Raw genomic sequence first — 19,697 nt, 5'->3', positions numbered from 1 at the left:
TTCGTCAGTCTAAAATCTTAACATTTTAAAATTAATTAGTATTATTAAAATAAAAGATATTTAAAATTAGGATAATTACATTTTTTAAATATAATTTCATTCAGTAATATATTTATTATTTAATATAAATAAGCTGATTATATGTGTTATATTTGCTTTTTCATTCAATAAATCACTTTTAATATTTTAGTTTTATTTAAAATAACTATATTTTACTTAAATATTATAATGTTATATATATATATTAATTTTGATACTATAATATTTAATCATTATAAATAAATTGGTAATATATCATAAACAATAATATTTTTTTCTTTAATGACAAGATAATAAAGTTTTATTTATATTTTAAAAACTAATAATTATTTTAAGACCCAATTTATTTAGGTTTAAGTAAAATTAATGAAATAATATTTTGAATAAAGTAAGTTTTATGATATCATGTAGTCAATTTCTCTCTTTTTTTCATCTTCTATGAAGTTAGATTGTTCCACTATGGTTTGTATCAACTTTTGGGATAGAAACTTCCACATGGATTAAGCTGGTGTGATATTTGGATACCCAAGTTTTTAGGTTTTTGCGTTGTTAAAGTTTAGAAGTTAGTTTAAAAGTTCTTGTTGTATTTTGCACTATTTTGTAAGTTTTAAGTTTTGATATTTTCAAGTGAGTGATGAGAGTTAGACTTGTAGCTAAGTTTAATTTTTTTTGTTTAGATATTTGTTGAAAATTGTTATATTTGTTAAAAGTTGTTGTTAAAATGGTTGACATTATTAATTTAAGTCAATTGGATTGATTTAAATCATTCTCGCGTCAATTATACATTTTGATATTAAATATGCTAAGGTAACAAAAATATTTTCAATAATTTACATCAATATTTTAATTTAACATAATATAAATGTAAATAAATGAAATATACATATAAGAGTGAGAGAGAAAGAGAAAGATATGAAAAAGAGTATTATTCAATGCATTAAGTGTAGAATATAGAAAATAATGGGGTATTTGTAGAATCCAAGATTGCATAATGCAAGTTACATGCAGTTATAACTCTTATACCTAACACCCCCTTAAATTAATGGTGAGATTTAGCAATGATCATTAATTTACGTGAGAAGTTTACTAAACGTATTGTCAGTTAAGGGTTTTGTGAAAATATCAACGATTTAAAACGTATGACCATGAAAAAGGTGTAATTGTTTTTGTTGAATAGCATCTCAAACAAAATAGAGGTTTAATTCAAAATGTTTGGTTTTAGAGTGCATGATGGGATTGGAGGCAAGAAGGACTGCACCAAGATTATCTAATCGAATTGTTGGAATGGTTGAAGGAAGACAGAGTTTATATAGCAGATTTTGAATCCACTTGAGTTCAATTAAACCAACAACAATGTTGTGATATTCAACTTTAGTACAACTGCGTGAGATGACTTTTTGTTTCCTTGAGAGCCATGCAATAGGACTGGATTCGAGATACACAACAAGACCTGAGGTTGATTTTCTATCATCTGGATCAGAGCCCCAATCAGCATCAACAAATGCGTTGAGGGAGAGATGTGAGGAACAACGAAGATGAATGCTATGAGTAGTAGTTCTAGCTAGATAACATAAAATCCTCTTGACAACTTTCCAGTGGTGGTGTTGAGGATTATGTATGAATTGACAAACTCAATTAAAATTATGGGTGAGTTATGGTCGAGTAATGAGGATATATTGAAGAGATCCAACCATAGATCGATATAGTGATGGATCATCTATAATAGTTATGGCATTTTTTTTGTCAAGCATCGGTGTTGGTTTAGGCTTTGAAGAAGCCATGTTGTTTTTTTGAAGAAGATCAAAAATACATTTTGTTTGGGAGAGATGTAGACCCCCATCAGTTGTCTAATGAGCTTCTACTCCCAGAAAGTAATGAAGATGCCAAAGGTTCTTTAAGCTAAAATGTTGACAAAGAGATTTGATGAGCAGTTGAATGACATTGTTTGAGTTCCCTATGATGAGAATATCATCTACATAAATTAAAACAAAGAGTATGAGATCATTTTTATAATGAAGTATCACTTTTGGTTGAACTAAAACCAAGAGAAATTAGAGTTGCACTTAACTTGTGAAACCACGATCTTGGTGCCTGCTTCAATCCGTAGAGAGCTTTGTTGAGCTTATAAACAATGTTAGAATCATCAGTTTCAAACCCGGGAGGTTGAATCATGTAAACAAATTTCTCCAAATCCCCATACAAAAAAGCAGTGTTTATATCTATTTGATTTACAGTCCAATTGAAGTGTAAAACAATGGTGAGAATTATATGTATCGTTACAGGTTTTATAACGGGACTGGAAGTTTCAAAATAGCCAAAACTTGGTTATTGATGGAAACCTTTGGCAACAAGATGGACATTGCTCCTCTGGAAAGAACCATCGGCATTGTAGATTTAAAAAATCCATTTGCAACCTGTTGAACTCCAGTAGGAAGAGAGGTTTGAACCCACGTGTTATTGGTTTGTAAAGCAACAATTTCTTCTTGCATGGCTGATAACCATTGAGGATGTTTGTTAAGCATCTTTGGTTGACTTGGGTAATACAAAAATATTGTTAGCAGTGAAAATTCATGGTTTAAAAACTTTTGCCTTGGCTCGTGTTATCATATGATAAAGATTTACTCATCATTATGTGAGGTGTTAACGGGAAAAGTTGTGTCAGGTGAGTGGGTATGCTAATCGATGCTGAAGAAGGTGAAGTGGGATGCTAATCGATGCTGAAGACGATGAAGAGAAAGGTTCCACATGGTGTTGCTGAGTGTTAGAGGAAAGGGACAAATGTTCATCATTGGTGTGTTGAATATCAGAAGAGGAAGAATGCTGAAAGATGGTTAAGATAGGGGTAGAAATGGATGAACTAGGAGTATTAGATGAAACAAAGGAAAAAGGGTTAGAAGAGAGAGCATATGGGTAAACATTTTCATAAAAAATAACATGACGAGTGATGTACATATGACCAGTAGGTGATAAGCAAAGATAACCCTTGTGATTAGAAGCATAGCAAAGAAAAACACATAAGGATGAACGAAAACTCATTTTATGTTGATTATAGGGTCTAAGCAACAGATAACATGCACATCCAAAGATTTTGTAGAAATTATAATCTGGTTCCCTTTTAAACAATAGTTGATAAGGACTATGATTCTTTATTTTTGAAGAAGGTAAAACATTTATAACAGATACAACTGTAGTAAAAAAATAGCCCCAGAAATTCATGGGTAAAGTAGAGTGTGCAAGCAAGGTTAAACCTATATCAACTATATGCATATGTTTACGCTAAACTAAACCATCTTGTTCATGCGTGTGAGGGCATGTTAAACGATGGTTTATACCATGAGAGGAAAGAAAAGATTTAAAGCATAAAAACTCTTTGGCATTGTCGGTTTGAATGCTTAAGAGTTAAAAACCAATTTGTTTCTCCACGTATAACTTCAAGGATTTGAAAACAGTTAGAGCTTGTGAATTGTTGTGTATTAAGTAGAACCAACATATCTAGTGTAAGCATCCACAAAAGCAATATAATAACAAGCACCATTAGTAGCAGGTGTAGACGAAGTGCCCTAAATATCTATGAAAACAAGTTGTAAAGGTTTGGAATATAAAGTTTGAGAGACACTAAAAGGTTGTTGATGAGATTTTCCAGCAACACAAGATTCATAGAATTAACGCTTAACAATCTAAGGTATATTACACTGTTTAATAATTTGTTGAATCACTTTAGATTGTGCATAACCAAACAATACGTGCCAAATATGATATGTAGATAAGCATGGTGTAACACTACAAGAAAATTATTAAATAACAACCAAATTTAGAGATAAAAAATAATTAGTCACTATATTAACTAAATTAGAAACTAGAAAATTATTGGTATTTAAAGTGATTTCTATTATTAATAAAAATTTATAAAATAATTTCTAAATTGGTATCTAAATTAGGTACCTAGGTTTTAGTTACTAATATTTTAGATTCTAATTTGGTCTCTAAAAGACTAATAGAGACTAATTTAGAATATAAAGTAGTAAGTAGCTAAAACCTTGGTAGTTAAGGATTAGATACCAATTTAAAAACTATTTTATAATTTTTTATTAATAATATAAACTACTTTAGTTTATAAAATGGTCTCTAATTTAGTGAAATAGTAACTAATTATTTTGGTCTCTAAAATTAGTTTATATTTAATAATTTTCTTGTAGTGTAATATCAAAGGTGTAAGCAGAACAATCAGTAGTATGAACAAGATTGGGAAAGATATAAAGGACATCCTTAAGCTTCTCTTGGAGGAGGATTTCGTTTGTTCCCTGATGTTTTACAAGACAAGTATCAACATGGAAGTCAAAAAATACATTGTTATCACGTGCAAACCTAGAAACACTCAACAAATTTTTTGAGATAGTAGGAACATGAATTAAATGCTTTAAAGAAAACACATTATTTGTAGTGAGATCAGTATATGTAGAGTACAACTTATTTGATAGGTAACTATGAACCATTACCTATAACTTTTTCAGAACCCTGTGAGCAGGTGATGAGAAACACAACTATCAGGGTACCAACATGGATCATGAAGACTAGTCGGTGTCCCAAGAATCGATGGTTCATCATCATCACTAAGGGCAGTGTGCCCAATTTTCTCGCATATTTGACATTACACCCGTTAAGAAAAGGTATTGGGTGGCACCTTGTTATAGTTCTTGGAGTTGGAAAAATGTGGTTTGGAAGAGAAATGTTGTTTACCCTTACTAGAGGTGTAATTCGAAGAAAACAGCTTGGTGCAAGTATAATTTGTATTTGAAAATGAAAGAAGGAACATAAGAAACATTTTCCTGTAGAATTTCATCCACAAAATGTTTGGCTTTTTCGATACATCCTTCCTTGAGCAAGGAAAATAGATTCAATGTCTTCCACCGTATATGGGTCAAGACAAGATGTTACTAGCGTGATGAATGGATCATATTCATCGGACAATCCATCTAGTATGGCTTTAATGTGATCCTATGTAGAATCTGGGCACCCAACAACAACTAAGTTGTCCACTATTTTTTTGATTTCAAGAAGGAAAGTAGCTATAGAACGGTCTTTCTTGGGGGTGTGCAGGAGTTGTTTGTGTTTCTTGATTTGAGCTCTTGTTTGTGTTTTTTTATTTAAGCTCTTGTTTGTGATGCATAATGAGTTTAGAGTTTACTCCAAACTTGATGAGAAGAATCCAAGCCAACCATTTTTGTAAGAATACCGGAAGTCATTGAAGCCAATAGCCATGGAAGAGATAGAACCACCTTCTACAGACATGAGGCGTGAAGGGATACACGATCCTTTCAAGAAGTGTAAAAGATCCATCCATGCTACTTAGAGTTGCAGTGACTTGTTGTCTCCAAACTAAGAAATTATCAGTGTCAAGTTTCAAGGGTATGAGAGTAAGAAAGGTATGAGGAATAAGGGTCATAGTTTTGGAAGAAAAATTTTCAGAACTAGTAAGAATGGATGATGATAAAGTCATGCTTTGTATACCATATAAAGATGTGAGAGAGAAAGAGAAAAATATAAAAAAAGAGTACTATTCAATGCATAAAAATGTAAAATACACAAAAGAATAAGATATTTGTAAAACCCAAAACTGCATAATTATATATGCAGTTATAACTACTATTCCTAACAATAATACGTGTTTTTTAAGGAGTAAATATTCCATTTGATAGTTAAAACGTTCATCTTGAATAAAATTTTGATGTAAATGATTATTGAGTAATGAATGATCTTGCATCTAGTAAGACTTCAAAGAAAAGTTCACATTATACTTAAATTACTATATAACATGTTTGTGTGTAGTAAGTATGAGACATGTTAAAATGAAATTTAGCATGGATAAATGTGTCTTTGAGTAACTTATTATTTTTGCATCTAAATCCTTCTATTATTTCTGAATAAAAATGAATTTTGAGCTATTAAAAGTTATTATTGTTAGCTACTTTAATTAGGAGGTTACAACTAATATTATTTTAAAATTTGAAACAACCAGTGAAGCCCTGAAAAAATCCATAACAAATCACACAGAAAGAAAAATAAAATGTTTATTGTTGAACATGATAAGTTTATGAAAAGTAACTGGACCCATCTACATGCACATTTTCACATTAAACTATAAAAAAAATAAAGAATGAAACGCAACGCATTACGCAGGCGAGACAGGGTTCCCTGCACTCAACCTACGCACGCAATAGCAGACGCAAACAGCACAACCGTTGGATAAAGATCAAACAGTTATTGTTTCGTATGAATAAATCAAACTCAAAATACGAATCTGAAACACAGACCGTTCGATCTTCATCCAAGGATTCCAATTGACGAATATACATAAACTCGCGAATTCACGAAGTCCGATTCCTTGAGAAGGAAGGTTCGACGGAAGAACCTTCTCTGACTCGCCCAACCAACCCAAACGCTTTCTCATTCCACGCGCATCCTTTTCTTCTTCTTCTTCATCAGATCATTCAGAACCCCAAAAAAAAAAATTCACCGAAGAAGAAGAAGAAGAAAATGTATAGCAATTTCAAAGAACAAGCAATAGAGTACGTGAAGCAAGCGGTGGATGAAGACAACAAAGGTAATTACGCCAAAGCGTTCCAACTTTACATGAACGCGTTGGAGTACTTCAAAACGCACCTCAAGTATGAGAAGAACCCTAAGATCAAGGAGGCAATCACGCAGAAATTCACCGAGTACCTGCGTCGGGCCGAGGAGATCCGGGCCGTTCTCGACGATGGGCCTAGCGTCCCACCTTCTTCCGGGGATGCTGCCGTCGCGACCAGGCCCAAGACCAAGACCAAGCCCAAGGACGGCGCAGGCGGTGACGGAGAGGATCCTGAACAGGCCAAGCTCCGGGCCGGGCTCAACTCCGCCATCGTTAGGGAAAAGCCCGACGTGAAGTGGAACGACGTGGCGGGGTTGGAGAGCGCCAAACAAGCTCTTCAGGAAGCGGTTATCTTGCCCGTGAAGTTTCCTCAGTTTTTCACCGGTGAGGTTTTGACTTTTTAGTTTTTGATTATGCGATTGAGGGAACGGTGATGTTGTAACCTGGGACTTGAAATTTGAATTTTCTGTTGTTTGGTGGAATGGTTTGGTTGGTTCAGGTAAACGACGACCTTGGAGAGCGTTTTTGTTGTACGGACCACCGGGGACGGGTAAATCGTATTTGGCCAAGGCTGTTGCAACAGAAGCTGATTCTACGTTCTTCAGGTGGGTTTATTGGTTTTCAGATGTTTAAGCTTGATTATGGATGTGTTTGGGTGATGTTTTGCAAAATTGATTTTGGAGTGATGCGATTTGGATGTTTCTGTGTTAAAAGCAAGTTACCGGCAAAACTTTGTGTTTGTTTGGTTTCATCTTGGATTTTCCACAATCATGTTGAGATACCACCAGTTAATGTGATTTTAGATTAATTTGTGTGTTTGGTTTCACGTTGAGGAATTTATTATGGGTCTAGTATTGATCATGAGTTGAAACAACTTTGGATAGTTTTCGCATTTGGATAAAAATAATTATACTAAGTTTTAATAATGCTAACCTGCTTTTATAATAAAAATATCTAAATGTAAATCTCTCCACTTTACAATCAGTTTTACCACAATCAATTCATCAAACTATCAAGTTTGTCAACGTTGATCCAAACACTCACTTAGTAATTCAATATATTTCTTTTAATTCAACAAGAAATTAGCTGAAGTTGCTTCAACTCAAAAGCAATTCTAGATCCAAAATCGAATCCTTAACATCAAACCGAACATGTGAACATTAAATTAATTCACATTAGTTGAAATTTCAACATGATTTTGTGAGAACAGAAGTCCCACATAAGAGAAAATTTACTGTGGTGCACTTCCTTGTTACAAATGGAACATAGTGTTGTCATAGTAAGACACACCAAAATCATTTCCTTTTCTTTTTTCTACCTTAGTGCTTGAGAAAAATGAAGAGAGGAATTTTTTTTTTCCTTGAAGGTTCTCACAGAACAGTGTTATTTTTCTCCTTGGATTTAGAGAGAAGGGTATTGCATTTCTTCTTAAAAATTACATTGTTGTCTATTATATGTTATGTACATCTTTTCATCTTTTATTTTAGTTGAGTTCCTATGTTGTTACTCTGGTACTTAAAGTGCTATCAGAGTTTGGTTGCTGATTTATATTGCTGCTATTGATTCTGGAATAGTGTTGTGAATAAATCTTAGTAAGTTCTATGATTGCTACTAGTCTAATCTTTCACAGAAGAAAATAATTATTCCTCTTACTGGTAAAAGGTGTGGTAGTGTGACTGTGTATGTTTAAAAAGGTTTTGACAAAAGAAAAGCTTGATATTTAAGTGTCTCCATTAGTGACCTACTTCTTTTTCATAGGAACTTACTTGGTGTGTTGGTTAATGGTACTATTCATAGCGAAAAGTCGGTTAACTATGACAGTAAAATATGAGATAGTGATGTTCAATGAGAATAATTTCTCATTGTGGAAGTTGAAGACTAAAACAATTTTGACAAAAGACAATTGTGGAGATGCAATTGAAGAAAGACCCATGAACATCATGAATCAATGGTGGAAAGAAATTAAGACAATGTTATCGCAAATTTGCACTCAGCAATGAGAAATGTGGTTTTGTCTAGCATTGCGAAAAAGACTACTGCTAAGGAGAGTTGTGACACTCTAATCAAATTGTGCGAGGTTAAGTCACTTCACACAAGAATATTCTTGAAGAGAAAACACTGTACTCTTTGAATGAGTGAGTATACATCAATGATAGACCATATCAACAATTTGAATGTTATTTGTGTAGCTTTCAGCAAAAAATTTAACATAGTTGAAAATGAATGTGTAAAGCTTCTACTTTTGAGTTTACCTAATTTGTACGATAGAATGTGGCTCTAGTAGAAGTCAAACTCATGGTGGATCAAAGTTTCTAAGTAAGAAGAATATCAAATGCCATTGTGGCAAGAGAGGACACAAAGAAAAATTGTTGACATAGGAAGATTGGAGGAAAGAACTCTATGGCTCTAGTAGAAGTCAAACTCTTGGTGGATCAAAGTTTCTAAGTAAGAAGAATATCAAATGCCATTATGGCAAGAGAGGACACACAAAGAAAAATTGTTGACATAGGAAGATTGGAGGAAAGAACTCTATAGCATTAACCTCACAAGGTTGTGTTGCAAGTACCTCAAAAGATGAAGATATTCTAGTTAACGAAGCAGTAATAAGTTCTAATGGTGAAAAATCAGTTACATCATAGGTGGATAGTGGAATCAGGTGCAACTTGACACTTGACTCCACATCGGGATAGATTTTACACTTATGAATTGATCTCAGGTGGATTTGTGTTCATGGGAAATGATCATGCCTTAGACGCACTTGGAGTCAGTACTGTCAAGATAAAATTGTATGATGGTATTGTATACACAGTTCAAGGGGTATGACATATGAAGGACTTGGAAGAAGAATCTATTGCTAATTGGGAAATTAGATGACCTTGGGTGTAAGATCCATATTGAAGGTGAGATTTTAAAGGTGGTGGGAGGAAATTTGGTACTGATGCAGAGAAAATCATGGCAAATTTATACGTGCTTTTAGGAGATATGTTGCAATAAGTATATACAACAGTTGGATCAACAAGTTAAGAAGAAACAATAATGATGTGACATTACAAACTTGATCATATGTTAGAGCAAGGTTTGAAAATCCATGTGGAATGTAATCTCTTACTCAGCCTCAAAGAGGTTACTTTACCTTTCCATGAGCACTATGTGATAAGCAAACAACATAGATTAAAGTTGGCTAACGTACTACTAGAAACAAACACATACTAGTAGACTATATTCATTTTGATGTGTAGGAATCACCAATATTATCCCTTGGAGGAGCAAAATGTTATGAATCATTCATTGGTAGTCCATCAAGATAAAGTCATATGTGCTTCCTGTATTCAAGGAATTCAAAGCACGAGTAGAGCTTGAAACTGGGAAAAGAATCAAGTGCTTAAGGACAATTAATGGAAATAAATATATAGATGGAGATTTTTTAGCATTTTGCAAGCAAGTGGGTATTGCAAAGACAATTTTATGTTCCACATACATCTCAACAAAATGTTATGGTAGAGTAGGTGAACAAAACTGTTATGGACAGACAAGAGCTATGCTAGAACGAGAGTGATCAAGCCTTTCTAGATAAAAGCAGTTACAAGTTACAACTGTTTGTTACGTGATAAATTGATCATTGTCAACAATTGGTTTGAAGACATTGATGGAGATGTGGAAAGACAAACCAACTCGTTGTTCTTTCTTACATGTATTTTGTTGTCCTGTGTCCGTGATGTTTAACTCCCAAGAAAGAACAAAGTTGGATCCAAAATCTATATTCTTGGACTATGCTAACAATATGAAAGGGGTATCGCTAGTGGTATCTAAGTATCTACAAGGTTGTTGGTAGCAGAGATGTAGTTTTTGAAAAAATTGAATTGCAAAATGAGCATACAAATGATAGGTATAGAAGGGACATTGCGCAGATAGAGAAGAAACTTTCAAATGATTCTTCTCAGTTAGAACATGAGCATGAAGAACAAAAGCCAAATGAGATTAGTAATGGAGGGCTCTGATGATCAACATGAGAAAAAGTTAAACCATCTTAACACTCACAATATGTTATGACAAACCATGATGCGTATCGTCTTCTAAATGAAGGAAAGCCTTCAACTTTTCAAGAGAATGTGAGTAGTTAAGATGCTTCTTTGTGGATGATGACAATGCAAGAAGAAATAGAGGCTTTTCTTAGAAACAAGACATGAACACTTGTTGAACTTCCAAAAGGTCGAAGGCTTTCCTAGTATTTCCTAGTAAACCAAAATTAGAAAGGAAAAATAGTTTCTCCTTTAAGGTTTTCCTAGTATTTGCTTTTCTTATTTCCAAGAGATAGTGCTATTGTTTTCTCCTTGAAGCGACAGAGGTATTGCAATTTTTCTTTCCTTTAGTAAAGCTACATTATTGGTTAATGTCTATTTTACTCCTTTTTCAACTTTTATTTTAGTTGTGAGTCTTTATGCTGTTACTCTGGTTTCTAACAGATCTTGGATTATCCAATGCGAAATGAAACACACACTAAGTTTGGTTTATGAATGTGTGTCCATACGGATGATTGCACATCATCAACATTGTTATTGTTAAAATTTTCAATGAGTGACATTGCTTTGCACATATTCTTGATTATGATTGATTTAGTTCCTCGTGCTTGTGCATGCAAATCAAACAGTTATGTCTTCAGTGATTTTATATGGAAAAATAAGGTTGTAAACGTGAGTGCTTAGGTGGGCATTTTTTTGCAGCATTTTTTAACTTTTGAGTTCTTCTCCAGTGTTTCTTCATCAGACCTGGTTTCAAAGTGGATGGGTGAAAGTGAAAAGCTGGTTTCAAATCTTTTCGAAATGGCTCGTGAAAGTGCACCATCTATCATATTCATTGATGAAATAGATTCTTTGTGTGGTCAGCGTGGAGAGGGTAATGAGAGTGAGGCTTCAAGACGAATTAAAACTGAAGTTCTGGTTCAGATGCAGGTAATAAATTTATGGTGTCAAGTCGGTATGGGGATATGTTCATTAGATCAATATTTTTTAGTTTACATCTGAATTGCATTCTGCGGAACTAGTGAAGAAGCTTGTAGACCGGTTTAGGATGTTGATGAATTATCCTTACTTTATTAGAAGAACAAGGTTGAACTAATTAAGGTTCATCTCCTTATCAATAGTTTTTGGGTCTCTTTTGTTTCCTTTAATAAGCCATCTAGAGCTATGTGACACATTAACTTTTGATGTTGGGATGTCTTTAAAATATCTCATTAAATCATTTTTGTCTTAGAATATTTTGTAAAATCTTAGAATATTAGTTTGTTGCTTCTTTGGGTTAGTGGCCTTTTCATATTAGCTGGAGTAATACTATCTATACTAGTCCTATTTTTTTTAATAATTATTGTTTTATAATAGCTAGGACTAGTGCAGTGAGTTTATGCCTAACAACAGTAACCAAGAAGGACATAAAAGGAATTTTTAAGAAGAATCATATGACAAATAATATCTTTGAAGATTTGGTCTTTAATTGAGTTGAATGATATTGTGTGATTCATGTTTTATGTAGAAAGGACTGTTATACATGATGTATTCTACAAATTTCTCATAGTATTCCACCATTGTGCAAATTGCCTTATATCTACATTATCTTCTTTTTTGTATTTCCTTGTTTCCTGAAATTGTGACTCTTGACATAAATTATTCAATATTTTAGTCGTGTGAACATTTGCAGTTGTTTTTTTTTTGGCATCCATAATCACTTGACTGGCCAGGCCTAGATTTGGTTATAGTATTACTACCCTTTTTTTTACTGTAAAAGAATCTGTAAAGTAACATATTGGATGATTTTTAGCCATATAGAAAGTTGCACGCACTTTTTGATTAATGACTCGAGTCTTTGTCATATTTAGCTTTTTTTTATTAGGCTGAACACAGTAGCTAGTATCTTTTTTTTCAAAAAGTAGTGTTCGAACTATCCCCTCCCCCTGTAATTAATGTTATTATGCACCCTTATTGTACTAATTCAGAAGATTCAAGGTTTCCATCATAATGTAGGTTTTCCACTTTATTTACGTTGTAGGGTGTAGGACACAATGATCAGAAGGTTCTTGTTCTAGCAGCTACAAATACACCTTATGCTCTAGACCAGGTAAGAACAAAATAGTTCTGGTTACTAATTCTTTTCTGAGTCAACGGGATACTATTTTGATTAATCGAGTTGTTATTGTAGGCAATAAGGCGACGTTTTGATAAGCGAATATACATACCCCTACCAGATTTGAAGGCTCGCCAACACATGTTCAAGGTATGGGCATTATACACGATGATGTTCATCGAAGGATTGGTCTTATTATGTATTGTGAACCTAGCAAACGGTCTTACTATGCCTTTTTCTTGGTTGATAAATTGAACAGGTTCACCTAGGAGATACTCCCCATAATTTGACCGAAAGCGATTTTGAACATTTGGCTCGCAAGACAGGGGGGTTTTCAGGTTCAGATATATCTGTCTGTGTAAGTTGGACTTCTATGTGAAATACCTGGTTACAATGATAATTTTTATTTAGATGAATTTCAAGGTAAAGGTAATTGTACCTATTCTACAGGTGAAAGATGTTTTATTTGAACCTGTTCGCAAAACCCAAGATGCCATGTTTTTCTTTAAGAATTCTGAGGGTATGTGGATTCCATGTGGACCAAAGCAACAAAGTGCAATACAAATTACAATGCAGGAGCTTGCTGCGAAAGGACTTGCTTCACAGGTATTCAAGCTGATGCAGATTTTGATCACAGTAGGACTCCAAAATTTCATTTTCTAACTCATTATTGAAGAGTAATAATTTTTATGTTCCTGTTTGCTCTACAGATCCTGCCACCACCTATATCGAGGACAGATTTTGACAAAGTACTTGCTAGACAAAGACCCACTGTAAGCAAGGCCGACCTCGATGTTCATGAGAGATTCACAAAGGAGTTCGGAGAGGAAGGATAATTCTGACGGAATTTTTCTTCGACTATCTGCACTAGTTTAAACATGTTATGATTTGTAATTTACAGAACTATTGGATCAAGTGAAATGCATAATTTTACTTCTCATAAATTGTGTATAAAAACAGTCTGAAATTATCAGAAAAATAAATTTCATGTGAATATGTGGTGATGGTTACTCATGTTTGTCTGCATTTCAATGTAGGATTCTTTTTAGGTTTGAGTGTTTTTTTCAAATTCTAGGGGAGTTGGGAATTTCAGCTGCTGTGCTTCACCAAGCTGTAACAGACAGACTAATTTAACCATAAAATATAGTTTTCAACAGATTGTTCAACCAGATGTGAGATTAGTTTACACTGCAAATTACTCCTAAAAGAGCATGTAAATTGTATAAGGTGTGATTCACCTATGTGAAAACATTCTTGGCAAGGTTTCTTGACAGAGTTAGAAGTCAACAACAGAAACAGATAACTTTTCAGTCACCTCTTTGTTTCAATCACATGATGATTTGAAGTAACGTGTAACCTGTCAGGTTACGATCAGTTCTAAGTGTGAGGGAGGTGATCAGCCAAATGGACATATAAATTCAAAATAGTTTGTGATGCAGATGAAAAACTAGTGTTAAGCAAGAAAACCTCAGTAGAAGGATTCAATCATTTCTACTTGGTATGCCAACGTAAATCTGGACACGTTTGTTCGGATTCTTAGTGCTGCTTTTTTTTTACTATTAACTATTTTCTGATATGAATATATGAATTTTATAATTTTTCTTATTATTTAACTTATAAAAGTAGTTTATTTTTCTTAATGATAGAACTCTGAGTTTTTTTGACAAAATTGTAGTTATCTTAAGACAAAATTGTGTATTTACATATATGATTGAATTATTTCAAATTAAACCGATTCTTTTTTTATTGAACCGGTTTGATTTGGATTTTGCATTTTTTTTTTTGAAAAATCAAACCAATCTGAACCAATGAAAATAGATTGTTCTGGATTCTTTTTTTTCAAAATCTGATCTAACTCATAAACACCTATAGCAGAAACAATTGAATAACGGAGTATCTTTGGAAGAAGCATGCAGTAAAGAACTATAGTTTGTTTTTTTTCTTTCTAAAAGACTCTATTGTACTGTAGCTTTTGGTATCTGGGTGAGCATATGCCATTTGTGGTTGCTAATAACACTCTCAAATTCAGACAAATGGAAGACCCATCGTCCTTTTATGTTTTAAATATTGGACAATTTGTGTTAGTTCTCTACAATGCAGCTGTGAATGATACAAGTTTGAATCCAATAATTGCTGTTTATAATTCGTCCAAATGCTGTTAGTTCGTTAAATATATATATATATATTCATCTTATCTCCTTTTGTGAATGTCATTTTACTTTCTAAAGAATCCCACCAAGTAATAAACAGAAAAATATAAAGCCGGCAACTGAATTTTTTATATGTCAGGGCAAGTGAGTTTGTCAGTTTTGGCTATAAAATGGACGAATCACCAACCATAAAATTAGTCACCATTTTCACATTCAGCTTTCTATTCTGGACCCTTTCAGTGTATCATGGGGTTTACCAAAGTTTTAGGCTATTCCTCCCTTCTCCTTTTCATTTGGTATACTTTGGTAAATGGATCCACCCCGAAGGTAAGGAGCATATTCACTTGGACTTGATGCATGCATGGTGTCTACGAGAGTTGCATGCATGCACAGCCTCTGAGCTACAATAGAAGCTCTAAACTAACTCTTGGATTTGCTTTGATACAGCATCATATAATTTATATGGGAGATCATTCACACCCTAATTCAGAATCCGTAATCAGAGCAAACCATGAGATATTAGCTTCAGTTACTGGAAGGCATGTCACCCAATTTGAGATAGAATTCATGGAATTAATTCTAACTATCAGTGTTCTTCTAATTTTAATTTATTTGGAAAAGGACTAATTTTGGCCAAAATGGACTTCCTGTGTACATTTCTTTCACCTTTTCAGTCTGAGTGAAGCAAAGGCAACAACCATCCACCATTACTCTAAAAGCTTTCAAGGCTTCTCAGCTATGATTACACCTGAGCAAGCTCATCAACTTGCAGGTATTGTATTCAAGTGTTATATGCTTCTGTCTTCATCTTTCCACTATATTGGATAAGGAAACAATGAGGACTAATTCACTATTTTGAAAATGGCTTCTCAATTTAAAATATGTGGCTCCAATTTGGAGTTGTATTTGCTCAAGTTTCAGAGTGAAAAAACATATTCTATATGGAATCCACCAACCATTTACTTGCTCAGGCTCTGAACAACGTTTTTGAATTGTGTTTCAGAACATAAATCTGTAGTGTCCGTTTTTGAGAGCAAAATGAATAAACTCCACACAACACATTCTTGGGATTTTCTTGGATTGGATACTATCTACTTGAGCAATCCTAAAGCATTAGACACCGCATCCGAAGTCATTGTTGGCGTCATTGACTCTGGTTAATACTTTCTTTTTACACTCTTTTTTTCTGTCATTTTGATTAAAAATGAGTGACTCAACAACATTGGTTTTCAGGAATCTGGCCAGAATCGGAAAGCTTCACCGATCATGGAGTAGGTCCCGTGCCCAAAAAATTCAAAGGAGAGTGTGTTGCTGGTGATAAGTTTACACTAGCCAATTGCAACAAGTAAGAATTCAAAATCCATCATAGACTGCTTTTAAGATGGATTACTATATTGAAGTAAATAAATTATGCATTTGAAGCTGTTAAAGCTTAATGTAAAATCAGTCACATGTTTTCACCTAATAGTTTAAAATATGTGACACGCTATTAGGATGTCTATGACAAAGTGGTCTAGATTTCTACTTCTAACTTTGCCAACCTAATTCTTCTAATAAGAAAAACTAGATTTCAGCACAAGGTAGATGGACCAGTGTATTATCCATATTATCCACGCTTTCAAAGTTCATAGCATTCTCTTACATGAATGAATGTGTTCAGATTCATCATACAAGTATTCATGTTCCCACACCCCATAGGCTAAACTTTTTCGATAGCAGGTTTATGGCAGAAACTTGTGCTATGCTATAGATATGTACAGATTGTCATTTGATAACTATGTCACTCACCTGGAGTTTGGATTTTTCAGGAAAATTATTGGTGCTCGGTTCTATTCAAAAGGGTTTGAAGCAGAAAATGGTCCTCTAGACGGTTTTGGCAGTAAGATATTTTTCCGGTCAGCTCGAGATAGTGATGGACATGGAACACACACAGCTTCCACAATAGCAGGGTCCACTGTTGCTAATGCCAGCTTATTTGGCATTGCCAAAGGAACAGCTAGAGGTGGTGCCCCAAGTGCTAGACTTTCCATCTACAAGGCCTGTTGGTTTGGGTTTTGCAGTGATGCTGATATTCTTTCAGCAGTGGATGATGCTATCCATGACGGCGTTGACATACTATCTCTTTCTCTTGGTCCTAATCCTCCCCAGCCAATTTACTTCGAAGATGCAGTCAGTTTAGGAACATTCCATGCCTTTCAAAAGGGTATTCTTGTTTCTGCTTCAGCTGGAAACTCAGTTTTTCCACGTACTGCCTGCAATGTTGCTCCTTGGATCCTCACTGTTGCTGCTAGCTCTATAGACAGGGAATTCAGTTCAAATATCTACCTTGGTAACTCAAAGGTCTTAAAGGTGAAGTCAATAACGAACTATTTTCTAAATTTTAACACTAATATACATCTAATGCATATCAACCTTAGTTACGAAATTAAGAATGGTTCATAAATGCCATCAGGGTTCTTCTTTGAATCCAATAAAAATGAAGCACTCGCATGGTTTGATATATGGAAGTGCTGCTGCAGCTGCTGGAGTTCCAGCTATAAATGCAAGGTATTCTCTTTGTTATTTGGCTAAGCACAAACTTTGTTGTTGCTAAATGTTTTTAAGTCCAAGACATCTAGAGTGACATGATTGAATTTTTAATCCTATTTCCTTGATTTCTCCATGTAACAGCTTCTGCAAGAACAATACTCTGAATCCTACCTTAATCAAGGGTAAAATTGTGATCTGTACAATCGAGAATTTCAGTGATGATAGACAAGAGAAGGCTATACAAATAAGGCAAGGTGGGGGTGTTGGAATGATACTTATTGATCATAATGCCAAAGATATTGGTTTTCAATTTGTCATCCCAAGCACTCTCATTGGTCAGGATGCTGTAGAAGAGCTTCAAGCATATGTAAAGACAGATAAGTGAGTTTTAAAAGTTTGTCAAATAGAGAAACAAATCTCTAATATCAAAGTTAGTCACACTTCATTGTCAGAAGATTGATCCATAAAACATCGTACACTAATGCTTTATTATGTCAGGAATCCCACTGCAAGAATCATCCCAACAGTAACTGTAGTTGGTACCAAACCAGCACCAGAAATGGCAGCTTTTTCTTCCATAGGGCCAAATATAATAACACCAGACATTATTAAGGCAAGTTTCCTTAGACTCATTGGACTATATGTTTGGACTGCATGGACTGGATTCTTCCTAGTTAACCTTTTTTTGTTGACACTGAAAGAATATAGAGGACATAGATACTCATGTATGATAACTATAGTGTGCTATAATCCAACTCTGCAGCCAGATATCACAGGACCTGGAGTGAATATTTTGGCAGCATGGTCTCCAGTAGGAACTGATGCCACAGTTGAACAACGACCTGTCAACTATAACATCATTTCAGGAACATCAATGTCTTGCCCACACATAACTGCAGTTGCAGCAATTATAAAATCTCACCACCCATCTTGGGGTCCTGCAGCCATAATGTCTTCAATAATGACAACAGGTAAGTTTTTCATGCTTCAAAAGTTCCCGGCAACTACCAAAGTCATGAGAATAGATGTTTATTATTGTGATCACCGTTTTTTCCCAATGTTACAGCAACAGTTACGGATAACACACACCACCTCATAAGACGAGATCCAAATGGAACTCAAACCACACCATTTGACTATGGATCTGGACATGTTAACCCAGTTGCATCACTCAATCCGGGATTAGTATATGAATTTCATTCCCAAGATGTTCTCAATTTTCTGTGCAGCAATGGAGCAAGCCCAGCACAACTTAAAAACCTCACTGGGGATCTTACTCAATGCCATAAACCTCTTACAGCTTCCTACAACTTCAATTATCCTTCAATTGGTGTGTCCAACTTGAATGGAAGTTTATCAGTTTATCGTACAGTTACTTATTATGGTCAGGAGCCAACAGTGTATTCTGCAAGTATTGAAAATCCATCTGGTGTGAAGGTTACAGTTACTCCAGCAGAATTGAAGTTCGGGAAACCTGGGGAGAAGATAACTTTCAGGATTGATTTCTTCCCTTTCAAGCAAAGCAATGGAAACTTTGTGTTTGGCTCCTTGATATGGAATAATGGCAAACATAGGGTCAGGAGTCCTATTGGTCTCAATGTACTCTCTACTTAATGTGGAGTGCTTCTTGGTCCTTACCATTATTGAGTTTACACCTAAGAAAATGCATTTATTTATATCACTTTCATTTCTGCAATAAAAGAAAGGTTCAACTCAAACAAATATTGTCAGGTGCCTGTGATCATCAGTGCAAATGTTCTCTGAATCATGGAAAAAATAATTAGTATTGTATTGCCACTGTATCATTGTGTTTTTTCTGGATGGTTAACCTTTGTCAAAGCCAGGTGATTTTTATGTAAGCACAATGTGTTTGTTGTGGTTAAACTTTGTCTAGTTTTTGAAAGGTTAGTGTAGGCCCTTATACCTGTAATGTAACAATTATCATCAACGTGAAGCAAGAAGCATATTGCCTTACCATAATTACAAATAAAATTTATTGTTTCAATTATTAAGAAGTAAACTTTAAGACTAAATCAGCCTCATAAAACCGGCTTATAAGGTGAGGTTTGCACCCACTTTTATACAATTAAATGTCATTATCTCTAGTCGATGTGGGATCTCCAACACACACCCCTCACGCCGAGAATGACAACTTGTGTATTAGAGAATAAAATACATAGTGATATAAGAAAAAGACTAAGACCTAGTTGAAACAGAAAATGAAAGTTTGGTCAAGC

General features: G+C 34.4%; 2 protein-coding genes across 2 annotated transcripts; both read left to right on the top strand.

Moving 5' to 3' along the window:
• The first annotated feature begins 6,210 nt into the window (after positions 1–6,210).
• LOC137838591 (protein SUPPRESSOR OF K(+) TRANSPORT GROWTH DEFECT 1) lies at positions 6,211–13,791 on the top strand. Its single transcript, XM_068647854.2, has 8 exons — positions 6,211–7,051; positions 7,167–7,272; positions 11,418–11,616; positions 12,707–12,775; positions 12,857–12,931; positions 13,041–13,139; positions 13,232–13,387; positions 13,492–13,791. The coding sequence occupies exons 1-8, from the start codon at positions 6,574–6,576 to the stop codon at positions 13,615–13,617; spliced, it is 1,308 nt and encodes a 435-aa protein (XP_068503955.2). The 5' UTR covers positions 6,211–6,573; the 3' UTR covers positions 13,618–13,791.
• A 1,360-nt stretch (positions 13,792–15,151) lies between these two features.
• On the top strand, positions 15,152–19,272 carry LOC137822963 (subtilisin-like serine-protease S). The gene is made up of 10 exons (XM_090297336.1): positions 15,152–15,258; positions 15,379–15,470; positions 15,606–15,703; positions 15,935–16,087; positions 16,165–16,276; positions 16,740–17,280; positions 17,384–17,478; positions 17,602–17,841; positions 17,959–18,431; positions 18,527–19,272. Exons 1-10 carry the CDS (start codon positions 15,178–15,180, stop codon positions 19,072–19,074), a joined length of 2,433 nt encoding a protein of 810 aa, XP_090153462.1. The 5' UTR covers positions 15,152–15,177; the 3' UTR covers positions 19,075–19,272.
• Positions 19,273–19,697: the final 425 nt, after the last annotated feature.

This window comes from Phaseolus vulgaris, chromosome 11, assembly GCF_051622355.1.
Source record: "Phaseolus vulgaris cultivar YP4 chromosome 11, ASM5162235v1, whole genome shotgun sequence".
Taxonomy (NCBI): domain Eukaryota; kingdom Viridiplantae; phylum Streptophyta; class Magnoliopsida; order Fabales; family Fabaceae; genus Phaseolus; species Phaseolus vulgaris.
The sequence above is the reverse complement of the archived record's forward strand: the minus strand, read 5'-3'. Positions and strand labels throughout refer to the sequence as shown.